The 27014-nt window shown below is 47.4% G+C and overlaps 1 protein-coding gene across 1 annotated transcript in view; it reads right to left on the bottom strand.

Annotated features, from left to right (window-relative positions):
- Positions 1 to 13868: 13868 nt before the first annotated feature.
- Positions 13869 to 27014, bottom strand: part of LOC135889538 (zinc finger protein 883-like) — a 124700-nt gene continuing 111554 nt past the window's right edge. The window contains exon 4 of the mRNA XM_065417400.1: positions 13869 to 14723. Within this exon, the coding sequence (XP_065273472.1) occupies positions 13869 to 14723 (855 nt within the window). The remainder of the gene's footprint in view (positions 14724 to 27014) is intronic.

Raw genomic sequence — 27014 nt, 5'->3', positions numbered from 1 at the left:
ACTTTAAAGAATAATTTCTCTGAACAAAATTTCAGTAAATCACTAAGATGTGAAAGCCTTGGCCAATGGGTTTCAGTGGAATATACAGTACGGTTTGTATCTGGGTAAGTTACAGTGGTGGTGGCAGGGGTCAAGGGACTAGTGGGTGCAGTCCTAGTGGTGGCAAGGCGGTTTTGATATTCATCTTCTGAAAGCCAATTAGGAAGGGCAGTGCACCCTGAAGGTACCTGTCCATAAGCACAAAGTCCTGATCCTGGAAAGAATCCACCCCACCACTGGACCCCGCATTCCCAGGAACGGTCCCCACAGTTCCCTCCTTGCCAATAAACGATGCTCCGTCTTTTCCACCAGGGCCAGTTCTTAATGTCTTTTGTAGTCAGGAATTCCTGGACTTTGGTGGATTCAGCAGAGCGAGTGTTTCTTCTTTTCTTCTTCAAAAGCAGTTGTGATTCACCATAGTGCAGGGGAGAGGTTACTAGCACTTCACCCTGTACTGGTGTGATTCCTGTAAAAGAATTCAAAGGCATTGTAGATCTGTCAGTGGACAAGGGAGAGGTTACTAGCACTTCACCTTGTCCTCCTTCCCTGCTGTCCAGGAGGCACAGCAGAGCTAGCAGGAGAAATAGGCTGATCAGCAGCTGGAGAATCCTCTCCAGGTGGAGGGGTCTTTTTGCAGTGAGAAGCATGGTTCCAGGTGGGCAGTCCTTGGCACTTTACAGCGGTGTTGGTGGTTAACAGGACTTGGAAAGGGCCCTTCCAGCATGGAGCCAAAGCAGTCTTTCATTGATGGACTTTACGTAGACTCAGTCTCCTTGTTTCAATGAATGGCAGGGCTGCTAGGGTCTTTGGGTAGCACTTCTTTTATCTGTGAGAAAAGAAACCTAACACATTTCATTAATGCCTGGCAGTGTTTTGCAGATCTCATAGTTGCTTGGGCACATTCAGGCCCCCCTTTTCTTGGCTGTCAGCCAAGTCTTAGCTGTGGGTAGTATCCTTGGATGGGGCCAACGTCTTATCTTTGGACTGAGCTTGCTAGCTATTTTTTCCTCAGTTAACTCATTCTGTTCTTTTTCCTTCTCCCCTTCTTGGCTTCTTTTAACCTACAAAGGAAACTTCCACTCTTCACTCATACACCTTTTCCCAACAATGAACACATACACATTGCCATTATACAGTACATTAGTCTTATTATTCAATGTATGCCATGTACACCCTTCCAGTAAAATAACTTTATTACAGAGCTTTGGAGCAACAAACCAGGACAAGCACACCCACTTTTGAGGAGTTCACTCGGTACAACCTCAGGTGTCCAATAGCTTTCCTCCCTCCCCAGCCCTCTGGCTAGAAATCTGAGGTAGCCAGAAGGATCCCATGTGCAATATGGGGAGTGGGTTAACCTTCCATGTCCTTACTTCCAAAGACTGTTGGTATGCAAATTTTAACAACAATTTTTTTCAATTAAAAATCTGGCCAATGAAGTTTCTTTTTCTTACTTAAGCAACTGTATTAGACTTTAGTATATCACATTTTCCTGATTTATCCAAACACTTTTTGTATTCCAAGTTGAATAAAACAAGTATCTGCTTTTTGATTTAACCCTTCTATTTAATTTTGAACTAGACTGTCTTATGAAATTATTAAACCCAACAATTCTGGCCACAAGACAAACACCACAAGACAGGACAAAGAACACAAAAATAATTCCTATTGTACCAGTAAATGCATGGTACATTGAATGCTGTTCAGCTAGCATCCGTTTTCTCTGATGATCTGAAAGACAAAAGAACAGAGGTCTACCCCTTCTGGGTAGTCAGTCATTGCTTAAAATATTTCCTTTATATACACATACTCTTGTTGATTTTAGACAAAACAGAGGAATTACCCCATATTTCCTTGTATTTGTTTCATAGGCAGCCCAGGTTTCAGTGGCTTCTACCTTATTAGTTAGAAAATTGCATTAATACAGATGCTTTCTGGCTTGCTTCCAGATCCAAAGCTATCCACAGCTTAAAGATTCTTACTTTAAAAGGGACACAATTAACTTTCCCAGACTTTTGATTGCCTTTTACTTCTAGCTCCTGCTTTCAAACACCCAGTGATCTGAAAGAGACAACACAACCTATATTGGTAGGTTTGCATTTCTTTTACCTCTGCTACAATATACACTGCACATGTTCTGGGGAAAATGCACATCCTCTCCACAATTCAATTTCCACAACACTAGCCACATCCATTTCTACACAAGGTGTAACTGTTTCTTTTGTGCTTACAAAATCTCCACGCACCCCTAGTAAAGTGACAGCTCGACCACACAGAGCCAGGGGCACTGTCCTTCTCTCTCTTTTTACCAGATCTTTTATTCTCCTGGCTTTGACTACCCTGCTGCAGCCACAACCTTTGGTCTTTAGTTAAAACATTTTAAATCTTGTAAAGCATTAAGTCACCTTAAGGATTAAATGCTAAACACCATATTAAACAACACTAGTTTCCTGTGTCTGGCAAAAGTATTTTCGGTTTTTGCAACTTTATACAATACCAATTCATCTCAAACTTATAAAACACAGATCCCACAAAAACCAATAAAATATTTGTCCCGGTGCCTGGTTTTCCAGTACCAGGCGCAAGGGAGTTAAGTAAGTGGGAATGTCAAAAGATCCAGATTCGGGCCAATCAGTGCCCAGGGCTGGCCAATCCTGGGTACAAAGCTGCAACAAGCGTCTCTTCCACATTCTTTCCTGAACACCGGGTAAAGGCCATTTACTTAACATATAATTCAAAGGGCTATCCTTAAAGGGTTTTACCAGAGACCCACCCATCTGCCTGCTGACACTCTAACAGAGAATTACATAGAGAACAGAGGGAATTATGGCCTAATAGGATCCTATTACAGGAATTTCTACTAATACTGACCGCTACAGGGGACGGGAGAGAAGGATCCCAATTCGACCTCAGAGCTTCATCGCACGCGATGGCTTCCACTCTGAGGAATTACGAATGAGAGGCTCAGTTCCGTCCACACACCTAACGCCCAAATGTATAAGACAGAAATTCATTAACTGGAGTCGCCAGTAACTGTCACCGAAATATCGGGTCCACCTAGCTGAGAGCCAATAACAGCCAGACAGGGATAAGGAAAGGTTGCTTTATTCTGCAGAAGAAAGGAGAGCCTTGCACCTTGGTACAAAGACTCTGTCTTACACACATTTTACCATTCCAATTATTATCCTGGGGATTTGAAATCCCCATGCTTATAATTACTTACTCCTTTCCTTCCACTATGCCCTCAAAGTTTCCAACCTGTTTTCCAATCTCTCTATCTATTGCCTGCCCGCTTGGGCCCGATCCTGCTTTTCTCGCTGAACCGTCCCTTCCATGGGCACCGGCTTTTTCACTACCAATTTAGATAGGAGGGTGGGCTTCTCAACTAGCTCCCACCCTTCCTGGTCTCTTCTCTTAAACATTCTTACTCACAAGGCTACCCGAGTCCTCCCTCGTGAGGCTTGCCACTTGGGCAAAACGCATGGCCCATTGGCGTTTAACTATTCAATTTTCTCTTGTGGCAAACACACTGCTGTTACAGCATATGCAAACACAAATGGTTAAATTCTGACAAGTCCCTGAAGGACCGGTACTTGCTTAGCCAGTGCTTCCTTTTCTGCCTGGAAGTCCTCTCTCAAGGCTTGCAACTTGCCCTGGGCGTAGGTTTGAGTTGCTGCCTGGTTCATGATCTATGCTCTTAATTGCTCAATTCTAGTTATCAAGTACACAACTCTTCCTATTACTCCAACTTCTCTATTGCCCAGTCCTGCTACGACTGGGGTAGATCCACCTGACACCCTTCCCGGTCAACCGGGGTGGAGAGAGGAATGCTAAATCCCTCTCCGGTTCTCAGACTTACTGCGGCTGAGAGTAGGCACACTTTCATACTCACACACGTACGTCCAGACTGGCCACGTCTGTGTATAACGTTGAGAGAAGGTGCTGTGCAATCTCCAACTTGCTTCCTCTCTTGGGAGGGCAGTTCTTTTACACCCTGAGGTCTCCTGGGGCGTCTTTTCAGTGATTCCAGTCCAGGCCGGCTGCCTGTGGCTTCTTCAGCGTCCCCAAACCACGCCGGCTCCAGGGTCGCAAAGGCAGACTGTTGGATCTCACTGGACAGTTAAGCTTTGCAAATGTAATCTCAGCACTGTAACTTGTATTGCCTTTGGTTTGACTATGTCTATATTTTTCCACAGCCAGCTGGGGCCGAAAGCAGTTTTTCTTTGTACTTAGCCTGGTCTGCATTGATTCTTGACCTTGAACGCAGATTAACTTTCTCTTAATCTCTGGACCAAGCTGAATTTCAAATTAAGCTGTTCCTTTCCTCAATAGACAAATTGCTCCCATTGTGTGTCAGAGGCTTTCTTTTGGTGATTAAAAGCTCCTCTGAGATGTATGATCTTATCTAGATTGAAGGTACCTTCTAGTGGGCATTGTTTAGATGAATTTTCACACGTGTAATGATTCCAATTCTCTAAATACCTGCAGGTTGATGGACCATAATGTACGTACATAAAATAAGCTGGGGTACCCTTAGGGGGTGAGAGGGAATCCTTAGACTGTCCCCCACCCATTTTCCAATCACACACACAGGGAGGAGGATGCCCTGTCCGCGCTAGCGGCATATAAACTAAGGATCTCTCCCTACAGGGTATTCACACAGGAAAGACTAACGAGGATAGCCATGACCTCCTACACCTCCCTTCAGCAAAGAGCGTCGGCTAATCTCAGAGAGACGGCGCCGCTTACTCTGTTGCATCCAGTGAGATGGTCAGACTGTCAGTGGCTCACACGGAGAGGAAAAGGGGAGGGAAGATGGGTTCACACACTCCTAGACCCAGGCAGCCTCCTCGCCGGACGATGCCAGGCCGAGTTAGCCCACCGTGGGTCGGATCTCCTAAAAGATCCTCTAGTTACCGGGCTTGCGTTAGAGTAGTTCTGGTCACGAGCCAAAAGACTTCGCAGAGTACTCTGGGCGTCTTCCGGTAACACTCAATTCACACTGGTGTACACACACACACACACACACACACACACACACACACACAACAGGCCTTACTCCAGGTACTATTCCCAAGTATCTCAGGTACTATTCCCAAGTACCTCGATGCATCACTCGAGGCGGTAAAAACCCCTCTTGAGGCGGTAAACAACCCCTCTGTCCGGACTATGAGGTGGTAAAAACCCCTCCTGCTGAGGCAGTAACAACCCCTCAACACAGGTGCAATCCTATGCACCTCGCATATGCATACAGGGGGCGGCAAACAATTCCCCTAAACCGCTCTGCATCTGACCTTGCTGCACAGTCAATAAGTTCGGATGGCGTGAGCCCAACAGGGACAGACGGCCCCACGGACAGTCCTCCTCCGACACCCCAATAGAGATTTCAAAAGGTCTCCTACCTCTATTGTGGCGCCATGGGGTTCGAAGGGGAACGATCCGTAGTAACTGCCGGTGCCTCTGAGGGCGTTGCCATCCCGGACGAGCCCCCAAATTGTCGGAGAAAAACTGAGTTCTCACTCTTTCGTTTGGGTACAGCAAGTCAGAAGCTTTATTAACTCTCACAATTGTGCAGAGGGAGAGAGCTAAGCAGGTCTCTCTCCCTGATACCTAATTACAACAAGCATTTATACCTTTCATTACAGAAATAATGAGGGACAGCTGCATTTTGTTATACATAAGCCATCTTGATATCTTATTTCTTAATTGTTTTGACTCTTGCCAACATACAATATTTCCTATACCTTATCTACACAAGGTCTTCTACACCTTATCTATACAAGGTCACAATAACTTCTCACACAGTACTTTCTCACCCGCCTCACACAATCCTCGCTTCTACAAATCTCGCATTATCAGGGCTACAGTTAGCCTGACTCTTGCTAACAAACTGTCATGCATTGCAGTTCTTTTCTGACAGTTCTTTTTCTGCTTCCACAAGGGCTTAGGTCACCTTAACTATACTGGTTTGGGGGTGTGGATTTTTCACACCCTGAGAGACGTCGCTCTGCCAGTTAAGTGCCCAGCGTACACCAGCCCTTAGATCCCTCTTGGTATTTCAATGCAGGCACTGACCTGTGAGAGGAAAACATCAGCTCACAAACACAGAGACTGAATTCCCCACATTTAATCTCTCTGCACTTTCCAGAAAGTCACAAAAGTAGTTTTGGCCGAGTGGTTAAGGAGATGGACTAAAAATCCATTGGGGTTGCCCCGTGCAGGTTCCAATCCTGCCAGGAGAGGGATAGCTCAGTGGTTTGAGTATTAGCCTGCTAAACCCAGGGTTGTGAGTTCAGCCCTTGAAGGGACGATTTGGGGCAAAAATCTATCTTGGGATTGGTCCTGCTTTGAGCAGGGGGTTGGACTAGATGACCTTCTGAGGTCCCTTCCAACCCTGATATTCTATGATTCTTGCTAGGAAAGAGGGGGAAAAGTGACACTAAGTTTTAGGCTTGATTAACTAAAGTTAAGGGTTTAATTAATAGAGTAAAACTATGTCCTGATTCCTCTAAATAACACCAGAACGTGAAATAAGAACAGAGACAAATCTTGTCAGTGATGACTAATTTCACAAACGCTCTTCCCTTTATTAATTTCCACGCCGCCCCCAGTGGAGGTCTGGGCACCTCCAGTGTCACTGCTCTGCATTCGCCTTCCCCTTAGAATTGTTCTCGGCCATTCCCAAATGTGGAACATTGGGCAGGTCAGAATGTGACTAGTGACCCCGGCTCCTTCCTGCCCCTGCTCTACATTGCTCCACAGCAGCGTCTCCCCCTGCAGAGTCACCCCAGCACTGCAGTGCAGCCCCCAGGGTTCAGCAGGGCCCCCGGCAAGGACAGTGGGTGCAGCTAACAGCCCGGTGTGCCTGGCAGTGAGGCAGGGGCAGCCCGAGGCTGGAAACTCTGAGTCAGCTGTAAAGAAGCAACACCCCCCACAAGTACAGAGATTGAATTCCCCAACGTTAATATCATGACACCCTGTAGAAAGCCACACGGGTCAGTTGTGTTTTCACAGGGAGATGCAAAAATCAGGTGACGTTATCTGATTAAAATATGACCATATAGATCATTAATGCAACCAGTTATATATTTGCAACAAATCTTGTACAAAATGTGGCATGTAAAATGTCTATGAAAAGATTATGATTATGATTATGCTATTTGTATGCATGTATCATTTTTGTATTTGAAGTTATGAGCAGTGGCTCCATACCTGTATTTCAAATATATTTGCTCCTGAGGTAACACCCACAAGTTAGTTAGCCAGTGAGTGGCCCATCAAAAGGTGACTTAACTCACAACGGACCATGGGAGATGCCCATCTACACTGAACGGACTTTTCTGTGAACGTTCCATCTGAAGTGTCCTGCAAAGTATCAATCCTGCAATGAGTGAGCAAAATCAGGAATGGACTGGGACTTGCCCATGTGACTCCAAGCTCCCATCTTTCACCTGTGATTTTCCACTGGTTGTGCTGAGGACTTTGAAACATGGGTTTCCCTCCACATGGCAGAAGCTATAAGAGGCCCCGGAAATATCTCCACTGTGCCTCTATCCTGCTCCAGCCTCTTTCCTGCTCAAACCTCTGGACTATGGACTTATACCAATGGGAGCCTCTAACCAAGGGACTGAGGACCTTCCAGTGATTTGGAAGCAGCCAAAGACTTATCAAGCCAGCAGCTTATTGCATCACTGCTACAAGCCTGAACCAAGAACCTTGCAATTACTGTATTTGATTCCTTTCACCAATTTTAATTCTCACCTTTCTTTCTTTCTTTTTATAAATAACCCTTTAGAATTTAGATACTAAAGGATTCGCATCAATGTGATTTTTGGGAAATATGTAAGTTATATATTGACCTGGGTGGGTGCCTGGTCCTGTGGGATCAGAACCACCTCTTATTTGAAGAGATTGGTTTTAAAGAACCACTCATTTCTAAGTCTAGTGTTTTTGGTGGTGATACAAGGACAGAATGACCAAGGAAACTGCTTTTATGACTTCTTGTTAGCCGGTGCGGTGAAGCAGAAGTTTCCTTTTGTTGCTGGTTTGGTATATCCTATGGGGGATTAGGCACCAGCCTTGGGGTGTATCTGCCCCATTTCTCAGCAGTTTGTCCTGAATTTGGCTCTCTCAGCTGTGGCCCACTGAGGCATGGTTACAGGCACTCAGCTCTCTTCCCTGTGCAGTGATCTGAGAAGATTGCCAGTGGAAGGACAGATGGTGGTGGACACACAGACACATGGCTAGGGCACCTGGTGAGGGAGAACTTTCTTATCTCGATCTGAGGCAGGTTGAAGGGGAAAGGACGGACATTACTCATCTAATCGTAACCACATTGAGACGCTGAAGGGAGTAGAGCGAGGGGTTGTTACTAGCAGGAATCCAGCCAAATGGGCAGGAGTTAAATATAAAGAAAAGGGTCATGTGGAGAACAGGGTTTGCTCTCAGGGCCTTGGAGAGAAAAGAAATCTGCCACTTTCTCCCTATGAACTCAATTTGCTTTTCTTGTTCCTTTCCCTTATAGTGAAGATATAGAGAATGGAAGTGGTTAAACTTCTCCCGAGGGAAAGAATCACTTGGCTTGGTTTCCTCTCACCATTGCCAGTGTAGACAGGAGGGACATGAGTTGTTTTAAATGAGTCATGGACAGTGGATATTTTCATTGTTTTCTTTCTAAGCTTTTAGCTCGGGAGTCAGCCTCACAGCCCAGTTAGTACTCAGGGAGCAGTATTAATTAACGGGCAAAACACTTCCTTAATGCAGAGTTAAGATTGTCTGGTGCAATATCAGCCCCTTGCAGAACCTCTACAGCTGCAAACCTCAGACTTCTGAAAAGCAGGAGATGCAGTTACAGTTGCCAGCACCACCTTCATCCTGTCCTCTTTCAGCAACATCCCGTTAACACACACACATTTACTCTGCCAACACCCTGCTGGCTGAAATCTACAAGCTGTTCACCACCTTTTACAGCCCTTCCAACCAGAGCTCCAACCCCCGTCTTGGCCTGGCGAGGCCCAACCCCTGGCAAACCAGACTGGGGTAAGGATTGGGCATGGCCATGACAGTGACTGCAGAGCAAGACCCCTGACCCCTACTCAGCTCAGCCCCACCTCACTGATCTCTCCTCACTCGGACACACTGATCCCCCTCCTGAATTCCTGAAAGCCTGGGTAGGGGAGCTTATTTTCCCTTGTGATGGTCTGAGCTCTCCCTCCCCACCTGGACACAGCTGGAGCTAAGATAGATCCCCCTCCATTGCTCCCCTTTGGGGGAAACTGTGTTAATTTAGAGGAATCTGATAAGGCTCAGATGGGGAGTGGCTGATCTCCGCTCACATTCTCCACAGTTCCAGCCCCTGTTGCTTATTGAAAGAAATGACTCAATATCCCAGTTACATGTTTTATTAACATGAACAAATAAAACCAAGAACACACCTCACTAAGGCTAAATGACTATAAATACTACTCAGCTAACCAAGGGTTAAACAATACAGTGAGAAAGTTCAGGGCAAATCAGTAAATCGATGAGTTAACAAGGATATTGCGTTGGAATCAAGTCGTCAATTTAGTCAAACCATCAGATGAATACAGCAGAAAATCAACCCTTATAAATCCTAAAACAGCAACCCAAGGAGGCAGGTGCATATTTAATGATGCCAAAACTCCAATCAGAGATTTTTACCCAGGCAGTGCATCCCAGATTTAGCCAGCTGAATATTTCAATACCGAAACCAAATTAGTGCTTACATTTAGCCCACAGCCTCAAAGCGAATTAGTTTTCTCCTTAGATTTCACTATTGCGTCGCTAATATTTCTCCTCACTTTCTCGCCCCAAAACACAGATACAGACCTTAGAGAGACAGCAGTAAAAGAAGTTCAAACAGCTCTCGCTGAACAATGTACATCTGACAGCTCAATTCCTTGCAATGCTTTCATAGGGAAAGAAGCGTGCCTGCAGTCATTTCATAGGGCAGAGTTTTACAGCTATTAAGATTTGGGGAACTATTCTTAGCATCTTCCCTGTGTAGATTTCAAAGGTGTTCACACACACACACACTGAGCCACACTGTTACACCCCAATCGAATAGAAAGGCTGGAAGACTCCATGTCCATAAAAAAACAATAGACAAAAATAGAAAAAGGAAAATAAATGTCAAAGATTACAAGGGGTTGGATCTCTGCAGCTCTTCGGCTTTGGAGTCACATGGAGTAGGAACTGTAGCTGCAGTTGAGGAACCAGGTAATGGCATAGATGGCCCAGCACTTTGGGCTAGCAGGCTTTTCAGGTACAGGAGACTAGTGAAGGCTGCATAGCCTGTCGCCGTTGTGCTTCATTCCCCAGAGGGGATCAGTCCTGGGATCCTGGCAGTCAGTCTCTCTCAGATGACTTACATAAGAACACAAGACTGGTCATACTAGGTCAATCCAATGATCCATCTAGCCCAGTATGCTGCTGAGAGTGACCAGTGCCAGAGGCGTCAGAGGGAATGAACAGAACAGGCTTGTTGATCTGAAAGCTGAAGGACTTCTACCCTTACCTTTGACTTTATTGTTGTAGATTCCAGCTTACCACACCTCCCGCGAGGTCTCTGGGCAAATCAGGTGTGAACTAATCCTTCGATACAGATGTGGAGGGAAAATGGACTAAGGCCTAAACTTTGGTCAAGTGAACTGTATGTAGGGTCAAGTGAACTGTATGTGTGACCTGGAGGGAAAGGGAGAGGTAAAAAGGAGAAGGGTAGACAGAAATCATAAAAGCAGAACTAACTGTAGAAATTATAGAAGTAGAATTAACCTTTGTAACAGACTATGAGTAATAGATGTCAGGTGACAGAGCAAGAAACCGCACAGGGCGAACTAAGAATAACAGGAAAGCTTGCTATGCTATATTCCCTTTTAAGGATATTGTATTCCAAATATGGCAATAATGTTGATAAGAAAGTATGTATTACTAATTGTGGTTTTATCCTATATAAGCTCTCCTATTTTATCTGTCGGGTGGTTGTTCGGCTGCCTTAGCTGACTCCCCCATGCATGCATGTTTGATTGATCAATAAAGGAGCCTCAGGCTGTCTGATCCAAAATCAACCGTGTGGTCAATTTTCCACAACACAGACATGTCCCACTCTAGATGAAGTGAGGCAGAGTTTGGGCCAACATCAGTTTGGAATAGCCCTGCTTAACCCAGCAGTTTTCTCAAAGTATCTGCTGTCGTAAACCGCATGTAGAGTGCAAACCCCAAAGGTATCAAACATGAAAGAAACATAAGGCCAGTTATGGGGAGGTTTCCATGGCCAGGTCTGAGGGTTAAACAGCTGGGCTCTAACAGCTGGCCGCCTCGAAAGGAAAAGGGGCCTCAGCACCCATAAAAATAACTGGTTGCAAAAATCAATCATCATGCATCCATCACCATTTTGAATTCTGACATCTCCTGCCTGATGTGTCTTTTTTAGCAAACAAGCGGACTGGGAAACTCTGCGGCTGTTACCCTCTAACTGAGTAAAAGGTTACCCATCTTGTTTCAGGCAATTTTCCTCTTAACAGAAAATTTATTTTAAAGTTTATCAAAATAAATTCCTTTTGAAATAGAAATAATTACAGTCTACACTGGGTCTCTATTTTCATAAATGCTATTTCTCTCACATGTTCCCCCACTCTAATTCCTTTGGAGTGAGGTTTTACTTTTCAGGATTATCCACCATTGCCGATATAGTAGGAGAGGGCGGGGAGAGAACTAGAAGAAAACCTGAATTATATTGTAACACTGAAAGTTATCACATAATCAGCCTCTTACTTTACACTAATTAACTTCATGTTTAATTTCATTGTCGGTGGTAACAACTTATTCAAAGATTACAAAATATAAACCTATAGGGCAGTTTTCTCTTAATTCCCATTTCCATCCAGTCAACTTTGTGTGAAGTCACATTCTACAGTAACCTAGGAGCCTTCCATTTCTGTGAGTTCATTTCGCCCTTGTTTTTCTCCCAGAAGTGTGGGTGGAAGGGGTCTCACACTACGTGGGAAGGTTGCATCATGAGAAAAAGCACCTGTGCTCTATTTTCACACTTTCTAATCTTTCAAAGTAGCAGCAGGGGGAGAAGTGATACAAATGCATAAGACTTAATAGCAAAGCTAAGAGACCAAACCACAGACTCTGGACTCAACATTCATGTATCCTGCAGTCTGATCTTGGAATCTGATACATTCCCTCATTGGCTACCATCATTTGCCCAGCATGGAACTGCTTCTTGTCCAGCAAGTCAGCCAGATTGGGACCCATATTCATGGAATGGCTCTGAAGGAATCAGCTGTTTCTCTCTCTGCTTCATGAAACTTTGGATCCAAATGGTAAAAGACAGTTGTGCCCAATTTAATCATGGCATCCTTTAGGAGTGTGATCAATGCCACTTAACTAGGGAGCAGTGTTCTAAAAATAGTTTACCTGGGCCACAGGTCACCATAGCTTCCATCTCTGGGGTGAAAATCAACCACTAGTACGTGCAATTTCTACCTGAGTTCTTGTCCAATCTTTGACCTTTCTTGGAGTAATTTTACACTTCTCTGGCGTAGAATTCTTCACCAACCACACAATATATCCGTAGTGAAAATGAGGTATAACTCCCTCAAATATGCCCTTTTATTTCCTTAATCTGGTGGCACAGATTCAAATTAGGGACTAAATTCAGGAGTGGCTTAGAATCCCTGTAAGACACCACGTCAGGTATCTATTGAAAATAGGTATCTTTCTGCAGCTATATCACATTCAACACGGATTTCATTTTCTACACATTTGCAGCATCTGACAGCGGTGAGCTGAAGAGAAATGTCACTTCCATTTTCCCCATCTCTACCTAGATAGGGATTGCATTTCCCAAATAGTAAGCACATGATTCCTAACGGATTAGGAAGGAGATCTCTTCAGGAGCGACCTCCTGCAGGGCCTGGGCCACAACTGCTTTGGGAGCCCAATGCATGGGTACTTTGCCTAGTTCCAAGTCATTACTAGGGAATTCTCTTCCCAGCCCTTTAGAAAAAATATTGACCTAACCAGTTTAACAACAGGGGGGTTGGGATGGTGATGGCGAATAAGGGTATCCCTCTGACTTACCCTATCTTCTTCTGTTGTTACAGAGAGTGAACACGGATTTTCCCTATCCGTGCCCTGTTCCTGCTCTCTGTTATAGTTCAATATATTTTAAGTGAGGAAAATGGTAGTAAAAATATCTGGACTCCAGTACAACCTGAAGCAACATCAGAGCAAATGGGAATGAAAAAAATTGTTCCCAAAGGGGGAACTTGATAACTAACAATTGCTTTGAAATGGGGGGACAGTATAACCGTGATGCTTAGGGTTTGTTTAGACTAGGAAAAGTGATGGAGTTGAGGTCAGGTCAAGGGGAAAGCTAATGCCAACCACTGCACCTGGGCTGCATCTGCACTACAACTAGAATTGTCTTTTTACACCAAGATCACTAACTTGAGCAGCCAACGCCACGTACAGTCCTAGTGGATGTAAGGCCCAGGTAGTTTTTGCCTCAGTGTAGTTTGTTGGGATTAAATCTCTCTCCCCCACCTGGAGCTGATGAACATTCCTGGCTGGAGGGACACACTCCTACGACTCAAAAGGAAAAGAGTTGCTAGAAAAAAATCACAGGACTGACCCCAAAGAACGGGGAGCTGCAAAAAGCAGAAGCAGGAAACTCATCTAGGGGAGCTGAGAGACCACGGTGAAGATGGTGCAAAGGTTGCTATGTGGGAATTCGCAAATGTGATTTTTTTAAAAACAATCTTTGGCCAGCCGGAGTCAAGGCATTTATTACAGTTCTCTCATGCGTGGATTTTCTGATGTTTAGTAAGGCTTGAGCTCTGCTTGAAGCTTTTCCCGCACTCAGAGCACATGTAGGACGTCTCTCCACTGTGGATTCTCTGATGTGAGATGAGGGCTGAGCTATAACTGAAGCATTCCCCACACTCAGAGCATGTGTAGGGCACCTCCCCTGTGTGGATTCTCTGATGTGTGATCAGGGCAGAGCTCTGCTTAAAACTTTTCCCACACTCAGCGCATGTGTAGGGCGTCTGTCCTATGTGGACTGTCCGATGTTTGATAAGGTTTGATCTCTGATTGAAGCTTTTCCCACACTCAGAGCACATGTAGGGTCTCTCTCCTGTGTGGATTCTCTGATGTGTGATGAGGGTTGAATTATCCATGAAGCGTTTCCCACACTCAGAGCATCCATAGGGTTTGTCACCTGTGTGAATTCTCTGATGTGTGCTAAGGGCTGATCTATAACTGAAGCATTTCCCGCACTCAGAGCATGTGTGGGGTGTCCATCCAGTATGGATTGTCCGATGTCTAATAAAGCTTGAGCTCTGATTGAAGCTTTTCCCGCACTCAGAACATGTGTAGGGTGTCTCTCCTGTGTGGATTCTCTGATGTGAGATGAGGACTGAGTTATAACTGAAGCATTTTCCACACTCAGAGCACGTGTAGGGTTTTTGTCCTGTGTGGATTCTCTGATGTCTAATAAAGCTTGAGCGCCGATTGAAGCTTTTCCCGCACTCAGCGCATGTGTAGGGCGTTTCTCCTGTGTGGATGCTCCTATGTCTGATAAGGTGTGAGCTCCGATTGAAGCTTTTCCCACACTCAGAGCACGTGTAGGGTTTCTCTCCCCTGTGGATTCTCTGATGTGTGAGAAGGTCAGAGCTCCCATTGAAGCTTTTCCCACACTCGTGGCATATGTAGCATGTCTCTTCCACGTTGATTCTCTCGCATGTAATAAGGTCTGAGTGGCTACTGAAGTTTTCCTCTGGCCTGTGCTGAGTCTCACAGGCTTTTGCTTTTTCTGGGAGTGCACAACTCCCGGAAACATTCCCTTTGGATCTTCCTGATAACATCCCATGTGATTCTACTTGCTCAGCATCTTCCTGCTGGGGTGTCTCCTCGTTCTCACTCACCATCCCGTCACCTGATGGGAGACAGAGAGAATCCAGACATAGGTCACTCCCTGCACCAGAGAGAAAAGAAATCTCAGCGAGAGGAATGGAAAAAGGTGTGAACAAACCAAAATATGTGCGGGAGAGATCAAACCCATCAGGAGCTGATTTTCCCCAAACCCTTCCCCCGAGGAGAGAGAGGAAGGGATCAGTTCTGGGTGTGCATCTCACCAGAACTCTCAGGGGAAAGTGAGATTGGGGAGGGACCTGCTGCCAACTGTCAGTCAGGATAGGTGGGAAGCCATGAATGACATCTGCCACATCTGCAGGGAACAATCCTGAACTTGGAGAGCTTACAACTTGGAGAGTCTTTGTAGGGCATCTCAAATGTTTCCTGTATTCACGGACAGTTTTTGAGATGGTTTACCCAATTCCTCACCTGTGCAGGCAGCTCTCTGGAGCACTTTTTTCAGAGCCACAGAGGTCTGAGACCCACGGCTGTTCCCCTCATTCCAGCTGCGAGATCACATCAGGTTTTGAAATTGGAAACCCTGGGAAGGCAAAGAAAATAAGGAAGGTCCATGGAATTTGTGGGATACTTGTCACAAGGAATATTCCATGGTTTTAACCCCAGCTCATTTTTAAGACATAACATCCCAAGGTCGGCTTCCTTGGCTCAAAGTGGCAGGAGAGTTATTATTATAAATCATATTCATTACCTTAGTGCCTAAGAGCCAACTAACCGTGGGCCCCTGTTGTGCTAGGCACAGTACAAACCCAGACTAGTAGATGGTCCATGCCCTGAAAAATTTACAATCTAAATAGACAAGACAGACAGAATGGGGGAAGAGGTAGAACCCACCAGCAGAGTGAACTATGTGAAGGCAGAGTGACAGATCTGATGAACACAGGTCTATATCTTGAGACTATTGTATTTAATGTTATGACTAGGGCCAGTGTTTTCCGGAAATTGCTGCTATTACTGTATTTTTTCCTGAAATTACTCTTCATTTCTGGAATCACCCTTCATATCCAGAATGGCTGAACAGAGGGTGGGTGGGGATGCAGGGTCACAAACCCCAGATTTCTGCCTGGAGACACCTGACTCCTCCCCAGGGCACAGGGCAAAGGCTGGGGGCTGGCTGCTTTTGAGACTTGCTGCCAATTTCTTCCCTCCTCATACAAGTCTGGGCTCAGAAAAAACACTGTGGAGCTTCCCCTTGGGAGGCGGGGCACTTGGCAGTGGGATACTGGGCTCCCTCATCAAGCTGCAGAGCAGACGGCGCTCGCACCTGCTCTCGACTGCGTCAACAGTACCTCTCCCCTGCTCATCTCCCCTGCACACAGCTGGTTCATGCCCCGTCTCCCCAGCACACAGCCGGTTCTAGGCTCTCAGTGCCCAGTGCCTGGGCCCCACCTCCCCCACACAGCTGGCTCCTGTCCTCTCCTGCAATGCACTTTCGGGCTGTAAAGGATTATATATTGCTCATGTTTGTCAATGGCCTGGTCTACACTATGACTTTAATTCGGATTTAGCAGCGTTAAATCGAATTAACCCTTCACCCGTCCACACAACGAAGCCATTTATTTCGAAATAAAGGGCTCTTAAAATCGATTTCTGTACTCCACCCCGACGAGCGGAGTAGCGCCAAAATCGATATTGTCATTTCGAATTAGGGTTAGTGTGGCCGCAATTCGATGGTATTGGCCTCCGGGAGCTATCCCACAGTGCACCATTGTGACCGCTCTGGACAGCAATCTGAACTCGGATACACTGGCCAGGTAGACAGGAAAAGCCCTGCGAACATTTGAATTTTATTTCCTGTTTGCCCAGCGTGGAGAGCACAGGTGACCACAGATAGCTCATCAGCACAGGTAACCATGCAGGCCGATAATCGAAAAAGAGCACCAGCATGGACCGTACGGGAGGTACTGGATCTGATCGCTATATGGGGAGAGGATTCAGTGCTAGCAGAACTTCGTTCGAAAAGATAAAATGCCAAAACTTTTGAAAAAATCTCCAAGGGCAGGATGGAGAGAGGCCACAATAGGGACTCAGATCAGTGCCGCGTGAAAGTCAAGGAGCTCAGACAAGCCTATCAAAAAACAAAGGAGGCAAACGGTCGTTCTGGGTCAGAGCCGCGGACATGCCGCTTCTACGCCGAGCTGCATGCAGTTCTAGGGGGGGCCGCCACCACTACCCCACCTCTGACCGTGGATTCCGTGGCGGGGGTAATCTCATCAGCTACATCTGAGGATTCTGCGGACGGGGAGGAGGAGGAGGACGAGCTTGCGGAGAGCACCCAGCACTCCGTTCTCCCCAAAAGCCAGGATCTTTTTCTCAGCCTGACTGAAGTACCCTCCCAACCCAGTATCCAAGACCATGACCCAATGGAAGGGACCTCAGGTGAGTTTACCTTTTAAAATATAAACTTGTTTTAAAAGCAAGTGTTTTTTAATGATTACTTTGCCCTGAGGACTTGGGATGCATTCGCGGCCAGTACAGCTACTGGAAAAGTCTGTTAACGTGTCTGGGGACGGAGCGGAAATCCTCCAGGGACATCTCCATGAAGCTCTCCTGGAGGTACTCCAAAAGCCTTGCCACAAGGTTTCTGGGCAGTGCAGCCTTATTCCGTCCTCCATGGTAGGACACTTGACCACGCCATGCTAGTAGCAACTAATCTGGTATCATTGCATGACAAAGCCTGGCAGCGTATGGTCCCGGTGTTTGCTGGCATTCAAGCAACATCCGTTCTTTATCTCGCTGTGTAATCCTCAGGAGAATGATATTGCTCATGGTAACCTGGTTGAAATACGGGAATTTAATTAAGGGGACAGAGGTGGCCGTTCCTACTGGGCTGTTTGCCTGTGGCTGAAAATAAATCCTTCCCTGCAGTTAGCCAAGCGCGGTGGGTGGGGGGGGGGGGCAATTGGCCCTGATCTTTTCGCGTTTGGCTAGCAGGCATCTTCCCTGATACCAGCCACGCGGTGGGGGAAGGGATAAAGCGATCATCCCAGAGAATTGGATGGGGGGGGGGGGGGGCGCGGCGCGTTAGTTTGTTTTCTGCTGCTGAAGGTTAACAGGAAAACCGCAGCAGTCAACGGACTTTGCTTGGTATGTGGGAAAGGAGGGCGCAGAAGCCGAAAGACAATGGCTTACCATGGCCGCATGCAAGCTGAATTCTGTTGCCCGGATCTGCGTCTCTGATCTCTAACACCAAAGCCACAGGCACTCAATATTAAGATGGAAAATGCGACCTTGTACTGAAATCACATGTGCTATGTAATGTGAATAGTGTTGTTCACCATGAAAGAGTATAAGCATTGTTCTGTAAAATGTATCATTTTTAAAAACTTCTCTCCTTTTTTTCCATCCCTCCCTCCAGCAGCTGCAAATTTTTCAAGCCTCCCTCCTCCGTCCCGAAGGCTATCTCAGATAAGGCGGCGGAGAAAGAGGACGCGAGACGAGATGTTCTCGGAAATAATGGAATGCACCCGCAATGAAAGAGCTCATTTGAATGAGTGGAAGGACACGGTATCTAAATACTGGAAAGATGCCAGTGAACGTGAGGTCATGAGGGACGCTCGAGATGAGAGGTGGCAGGCTGCAACGCTGGGGCTGCTGCGTGAGCAAACGGACATGCTCCGGCGTCTGGTGGAGCTTCAGGAACGGCAGCAGGATAACAGACTGCTGCTGCAGCCGCTGTATAACCTCCCTCCCCCTCACCATGTTCCATAGCCTCCTCACCCAGACGTGTAAGAACGCGGGGGGGAGGCTCCGTGCACCCTCCCACTCCACCCCAGTGGACAGCCCAACCAAAAGGCTGTCATTGTATTGAATTTTTTCAGTGGCCTTTTACTTCCCTCCTATCCTCCTCCCAAACCTCACCCAGGTTACCTTGTCGGTTCTCTCCCTAGGTTTAATAAAGAATACATGATTTTTAAATGATAGTGACTTTATTTCCTTTAAAAGCAAGCTGTGATTTAAGGGGGGAGGGTGGTTTGCTTATAGGGAATAAGTCAATCAAGGGGTGGGTTTTCAACAAACAGAACTTTCACACCGTAGCCTGGCCAGTCATGAAACTGGTTTTCAAAGCTTTTCTGATGCGCAGCGCTTCCTGGTGTGATCTTCTAATCGCCCTGGTGTCTGGCTGCGCATAATCAGCAGCCAGGCGATTTGCCTCAGCCTCCCACCCCGCCATAAAGGTCTCCCCCTTACTGTCACAGAGATTGTGGAGCACACAGCAAGCAGCAATAACAATGGGGATATTGGTTTGGCTGAGGTCTGACCGAGTCAGTAACGAGCCCCAGCGACCTTTTAAACGGCCAAATGCACATTCTACCACCATTCTGTACTTGCTCAGCCTGTAGTTGAACAGCTCCTGACTCCTGTCCAGGCTGCCTGTGTATGGCTTCATGAGCCATGGCATTAAGGGGTAGGCTGGGTCCCCAAGGATAACTATAGGCATTTCAACATCCCCACGGTTATTTTCTGGTCCGGGAAGTAAGTCCCTTGCTGCAGCCGTTTAAACAGAGTAGTGTTCCTGAAGACACGAGCGTCATGAACCCTTCCCGGCCAGCCCACGTTGATGTTGGTGAAACGTCCCTTGTGATCCACAAGTGCTTGCAGCACCATTGAAAAGTACCCCTTGCGGTTTATGTACTGGGTACCCTGGTGCTCCGGTGCCAAGATAGGGATATGGGTTCCATCTATCGCCCCACCACAGTTTGGGAATCCCATTGCAGCAAAGCCATCCACTATGACCTGCACATTTCCCAGAGTCACTACCTTTCGTAGCAGCACCTCAGTGATTGCTTTGGCTACTTGCATCACAGCAGCCCCCACAGTAGATTTGCCCACTCCAAATTGATTCCCGACTGACCGGTAGCTGTCTGGCGTTGCAAGCTTCCACAGGGCTATCGCCACTCGCTTCTCAACTGTGAGGGCTGCTCTCATCTTGGTATTATGGCGCTTCAGGGCAGGGGAAAGCAAGTCACAAAGTTCCAAGAAAGTGCCCTTACGCATGCGAAAGTTTCGCAGCCACTGGGAATCGTCCCACACCTGCAACACTATGCGGTCCCACCAGTCTGTGCTTGTTTCCCAGGCCCAGAATCAGCGTTCCACGGCTATAACCTGCCCCATTAACAGCATGATCTCCAAAGCGCCGGGGCCTGCGGTTTGATAGAATTCCATGTCCATGTCCTCATCACTCTCGCCGCCGCGCTGCTGTAGCCTGCTCCTCGCCGCCTGGTTTTGCAGGTTCTGGTTCAGCATAAACTGCACGATAACGTGCGATGCGTTTACAATGTTCATGACTGCTGTCTTGAGCTGAGCGGGCTCCATGCTTGCCGTGGTATGGCGTCTGCACTGTTCACCCAGGAGGAGAGGGGGGAGGATGAATCCAGAACCACCCGCGACAATGTTTTTGGCCCCATCAGGCATTGGGATCTCAACCCAGAATTCCAATGGGCGGGGGAGACTGCGGGAACTATGGGATAGCTATGGGATAGCTACCCACAGTGCAACGCTCCGGAAATCGACGCTAGCCCCGGTACATGGACGCACACCGCCGAATTAATGTGCTTAGTGTGGCCGCATACATTTGACTTTATACAATCTGTTTTCAAAATTCGAATTATATAAATTCGGATTAATCCCGTAGTGTAGACATACCCCTAGACTCTGTTTTCGTTGCCAGCAAACACTGGCCCTACTTATGATTATCTGGATCTCTGAGCCAGCCCTTGACAGCATGAACACGTCACAGACTATGATGCCGAGATGGGCCAGATGATACCGGGCAGGGCTGAGGGCTGGGTTTCCTGTGCAATCTGGTATCACTAAGGCTGGATGTCAAGGCTCCATCTTTTGAAGCTTTGCCCCATACAGAAAGGGGCCGTGACTGATTTGACCTCTTTCAGGAGACTGAAGACGACAGACAGACTTTTTGGGGAGAAACAGCTGAGTTTGAGCTGACTGAGGGGGGTCTTTTTGGGCTACAAACTGACATGACCGGATAACCAAGAGGTAAGCTTTTAAAGAAGGTTTTAATACACTTTGGAAATGATCGGGGATTCCCAAGAGGACTGATGGTAAATATGCATTCTGATGCTTTTCTTGCTTTATATCTTTTCCCCATAAGGCACACTGGCACGGTCATGGATCCATAGGATCTGTGCAATGCCCTGGCTTAAACAGTCCTTGGGAGGTGCCCCTTGAGTGCGCTAGACCCCCAAGGGGTCCCACTCTTCCACAAGGATAGGCCATGTAGCTTCAACACCTGAGACTGAGCCTCCGGCTTCAACACTCCTATTTCAACCTGTGAGCTCTGCCAACAGGTCCAGCTGAACGACACTCCTGTTCAGAGACTGTTCCTCATTCAATGCACAGAGCAAGTTTGTGCTGTGACACTGGGCAGACTTTTAAAACATAGCAGGGTTTATTAGTCAACCGAAACACAGCATTGGAAAGTCCTTGGCTTAGCACAGAGAAGCAAAGAAGACAATATAGTCCATATTGGCCAATGCCCTTGAGCCATGCTGCTGTAGAAAACAGTTTGGTTTCCATTCACTGTGCCTGTCCATTTGTCTTCTCTCCAATAGAGCTCCCTGCATCTGCAAGCCCAGTTCTTTCTGCTCCCAAAAACATAACGAGTCCATGTATGCTTCACTCAGCCAAGGGGAGATCCTCCCGTGGACAGGTGACAATTATTCCCTTGTCTCTGTCGAGTATTCCATTGATGTATGTTGGTTCCAGCAAGTCCTCAATGACCCATTCATATCACCCCATGACAGCTACGTGACAAAACACCTCATGTCTCCTGCTCTTTCTAATCATAGCAATACCAATCACAGAGGGAAACTGAGGTGTGTATTGGCATCATACAAGTATCACCAAAATTCCCACCTCTATCACACACACACTGCTCACAGCCCTTGGAGAGAAAGCAAAGTACAGCAACTGGATGTTAATCCAGTGAACACAGTGGAGGACAAGCTGCAATCCTCAAACCTGGTCAAAAGGGAGAGGCATGTGGGTCCCTACCCATAGAGAGGGGCTGGCTAGAGGCCTGCTACTTGAGAGGCCATTCCTTGAGCAGACCATGGAGGCAGGTCAGAGGCTTAGCTGTCCCAGAACTGTGATATCGCAAAAGCACATTCTGGGGAATTAGGAAATCTAGTGACTCAGGTGTAATGGGAGGGAGAATTAAACTCCCCCAGTGTGTGGAGATGGCTGGGGAAATTAAACACTGAAATTCAGGAGCAACAGCCTCTAATTCTTCCGGAAAAGGAGAATGTAAGAAACAAGAACTGGGCCACACAACCTCAGGAGGGACAGGCTCGAAGATCCAAGGAGCCCGGAAGGAAGACAGCTTGTGGCTGCTGCAGATGGAGAGAGCGGGGCCAAGACTCTCTCCAAACTCTCACTCCTGTTGACCCCGACCTGATTTTATGATCTTTGACCTAGTCTCAAGTCTTGTAGGCAATTTTATACTCGCTAGAGATAAAATGTCATTATCAGAAAATTGCTTATTAGCTTGGAACATGCATGGAGGGGCAAGGAGCTGAACATAAATAAATGGGCTATTAAGGGCAGGTCTACACTACAGCCAGGATTGACGCTGAGATCGATCCACTGGTGGTCGATTTTGTGGGTCTAGTTAAGACCCGCCAAATCAACTGCAGATGGCTCTCCAGTCAACCCCTGTAGTCTACCCCTGACTCTACCCCGATGCTCTCCCGTCGACCCCGCGCAGTGTACACCCTGCAGTAACTCAACCTAAGTTATGTTCACTCCAGCTACATTATTCACGTAGCTGGAGTTGCGCAGCGTAGGTCAACTGACCACGGTAGTGTAAACATAGCCTAAGCTTGCTACAGTTCAGGGCCTGATATTAGGTGGAGGCTTTGTGGGAGTGATTATGCTGAAGTCTGGGATTTAAGTGAATAGGCCTCAGGATAAGGAGAGAATCCCAGGTGAGATATTTTGACCCCACATTTTGAAAAACTAACAAGTAGTCACCAACAGGTGCAATACGCCACAGGATTCTGAAAGAAGGGTCGGGCTTTAGCAGTTAGGTTGCTATGCAGTATCTCAGCAGTTGGGCCGCATTCATATATTGGAATTATTAATAAATAAGTGATGTAAGTCATGAGTATCAATGCTTGATGCTTGATACTTAATTATGGACTTCCCAAAGGCCACATATGGGTTGGGGCATTTAAAGAAGGCAAACGACTGTTGTTGTGCTCTTGACTTCCCATTAGCTGAGTTTGCAGCTCAGAGAACATGGCAGGAAGGGGATAAAAACCCCATACAGAAGGAACTGATTATCTGTATGCTGCTTGGACTCTGAGGGGCAAAGTTTCTAGGCATAAGCAAGAGATCCCCAGCTGCTTAGCCTGGGTTAGTCCTAAAGAATATGTAGAGCTTGCTTATTATAGAAGCTTCTATAACCTTTTGAAATTTAAGACTAACTCGTCTGCATCTATATGATTACCTGCTTTAACTTTGTAAGCAACTCTCGTTTCCTTTTAAATAAATCTTAATACAGGTTATTACAGGACTGGCTACAAGTGTTGTCTTTGTTGTGAGATCTAGATTCAATTGACCTAAGTGGCTGGCTCTTTGGGACTGGCAGTAACCTAAACATTGCTGTGATTCGTGGTGTAAGGCAGTGGTTCTCAACCAGGGGTCTGGGGCCCCCTGGGGGGGGCACCAGCAGTTATCAGGGGGGCTGCCAAGCAAGGCCAGCATTAGACTCACCGAGGCCCAAGGCAGAAAGCTGAAGTCCCAGCACGTGGGGCTGAAGTCCGGGGCCCTGAGCCCCACCACCCAGGGCTGAAGCCAAAGCCTAAGCAATGTAGCTTTGTGGGGGCCCCTGTAGCATGGGGCCCCAGGCAGTTGCCCTGCTTGCTACCCCCTAACACCAGCCCTGGCTTTTATATGCAGAAAACCAGTTATTGTGGCCTACGTGAGCTGTGGAGTTTTTATAGCATATTGGGGGGGCCTCAGAAAGAAACAGGTTGAGAACCCCTGGTGTATGGGACCATCTGTCACAAAGGTGAGCTCCCCTGCGTGGTGAGATATATGGGATGACCCAAGGGGACTGTCGGTGATCCCATGTTAATGCTGTTACAGTGCCTGAAGCGTTTACACTGGATACTTGGTTGGTGAAATCTACATATAGACCTCACAACCAATTTGGGGTTTGTGCCCTGCTTCTTCCCAGTCTGCCTGAGACTGGTGCTCATGCTCTCAAGTCACTGAAGACGGCGTTACAGAGACTTACGGGCACAACACCACCAGCAGCAATTGGCAGCAACGCAGAGCAGGCTTTACAGTGACACAGTGTGGGCCAAATGGTCCATGGACTCAGTCAAGCCCCAGTTCTCCTCCAGTGCATGTCAGCATCCCGGCAACCTTCAAGGAGGGTCAAGGCTGCCACCCCTTCAGTGATGATGCATCTCCAGCATAGCATCACCCGTGCCCCAGGACCCGCCTTGTCTCCTGAGACAGAGGTGAGTGACGGAGGGTGCACAATGGATCCTGGGGGGAAAGGGATAACAAAACACACCTTCTGGGGGTCACCCCTCAGGAAGTGAAGGTGACAGGCATTGTGGTGGCAGTAAAGGGGAAGGGGAGGAAGTGGGAGCAGGAGGGAGCAGCACTCTCAAAGGCAATGCTGCCAGTGGGTCGCCCCACCATATCTGGCATGGGGCTGATAGGGGGCCATTCCCTGGGTCTGGGTGCCTGTGAAGGGCTATATAATCCCCACACTGGCATAGAAGGGGTTAAACTGCTGCTTTAGTCTGGACTGGCCCAGCCCCTCCACACCTGCAAACCATGCCAGGAGCAGGAGTTAACAGGAGAGACCTACTCTACTCAGAGGGGAGCAACCCTAGGAAGGGAACCGTCTGTGGAGCATCTCCAGCCCCAAAGAGAGGGCTGGCAGCATTCGGGGCTCTGGCCTTCACCGAGGGAGGATGGGGATCCCCAGAGCTCAAAGGGGGAGCAGGCTGAAACTTGCGCTGGAGACCCAGTAAACTCTGCAGGGGACTGAGATGCTCCCAGGGCCCCCAGAAGTGAGAGGGGCCCATATCCTGATGGGATCTGTCCACAGTTCTCCCCCCCCCCCATTTCTTTTCTTTCATTCCTTTATTTACCCTTGTTTGCCAACTGTCGGTTCTTTTGCTGTTTCACCTGGAACCCCGAGAGAGGAAGACTCTCCCGAAGCCTCAGCCAGAGGGTGGAGCCCTGACACACTAGAAGGACATGCCCCTGTAGCACCCCTGGGGCAGGGGGTGTGACGTTATTGACATAATCTGGGACCATATAGAACATGGTTGCAACCAAGGTCCTGTAGTGGCACCAAATCTTGCATAAAGGAGGGTCAAATGAGGTGTCGAAGACAAGGTTAGGGTTTGCTGGTTATAATTATGCTGTCTATATGTGTGTATCAATTTTGTAGTTGAAGTTGTGAATATTGGCTCTATACTGTCTGTATTTTAAACTTATGCTATGCTTCTGGGTGACATCCCAGACAAGTTGGTGTTAGCTCTGCCTAGCCTGCTTGATGGCCCATTAAGGACCATCAGCTATACCTGACCCATGGAAAGAAGGCAAATACACCTTGTAACTCAGCAAAGTATGCAGGAACTTGCCCATTTGACTCCAGACTCCATTTTGCTGTAATTTTCCACAGTAAGAACAAAGCGGTGTTCTTACACCTGGAAAAGACTATATAAGGCTGATGCCTCATCTCCATCTTGTCTTCAATCCTGTTTCTTACCTCTGGAGGGACTTTGCTACAAACAGAAGCTCTACACAAAGGACTAATGACCCATCCCAGCTGGGGATGTACTCCAGAGACTTGATTTGAACCTGCAGTTTATTCTATCTCTGCTACAAGCCTGAACCAAGAACTTTGCCATTGCTGTATGTAATTGATTCCATTTAACCAATTCTAGCTCTCATCTATATCTTTTTCCTTTTATGAATAAACCTTTAGATTTTAGATTCTAAAGGATTGGCAACACCGTGATTTGTGGGTAAGATCTAATTTGTATATTGACCTGGATCTGGGGCTTGGTCCTATGGGATCAGGAGAACCTTTTTTCTTTTATTGGGGTATTGGTTTTCATAACCATTTGTCCCCATAACGAGTGGCACTGGTGGTGATACTGGGAAACTGGAGTGTCTAAGGGAATTGCTTGTGAGACTTGCGGTTAGCCAGTGGGGTGAGACCGAAGTCCTCTTAGTCTGGCTGGTTTGGTTTGCCTTAGAGGTGGAAAACCCCAGCCTAGGGCTGTAATTGCCCTGTTTTTAGCAATTTGTCCTGAATTAGCACCCTCAGGCTACGTCTACACTACCCACCTGAATCGGCCGGTAGAAATCGATCTCTCGGGGATCGAATTATCGCGTCTCGTCGGGACGAGACATTCGATACCCGAATCGACGCTTGTACTCCACCAGCGGAGGTAGGAGTAAGCGCCGTCGACAGGGGAGCCGCGGAGGTCGATTTGCCGCCGTCCTCACAGCGGGGTAAGTCGGCTCCAATGAGTCGAATTCAGCTACGCTATTCGCGTAGCTGAATTTGCGTATCTTAAATCGACACCTCCCCCCCCCCCCCCGTAGTGAGGACGTAGCCTCAGTTGGGTCCCGCCAGAACCGCATCGTCACAGGGGGCAATTGGACTCACAGAGGTGCACCCCAGAAGGCCTGAGGCCCAGCAGTTTGGCACCAGTTTGATGGGCTCTCACTGGGGGCTGCCAGCAGCCTGGCACATGGAACAGATACGAGGTGGCCTGGGGAGCAGGAAGCGGGGCAGCGTCCCAGACAGCACGCTGAAAAGGGAAATGGAGAGGGGACGAGGGGCACTGCAGTGAACTCAGCACCCGTCCTGAAGGCCATTGGCAGAAAGTTGTCCTCTCCCTGGCCTACGGGGGTCAGACAGTGACACAGAGATCCCTTGGCAAAGGGTCACTTGGCCTTTGCCAGCAGCTCTCACCTGAGACCTGACAAACCCATCACACCAA

Source organism: Emys orbicularis, chromosome 15 (assembly GCF_028017835.1).
Source record: "Emys orbicularis isolate rEmyOrb1 chromosome 15, rEmyOrb1.hap1, whole genome shotgun sequence".
Classification (NCBI taxonomy): domain Eukaryota; kingdom Metazoa; phylum Chordata; order Testudines; family Emydidae; genus Emys; species Emys orbicularis.
Note: the sequence above shows the minus strand (reverse complement) of the source record. Positions and strands in the feature narration are given on the sequence as shown.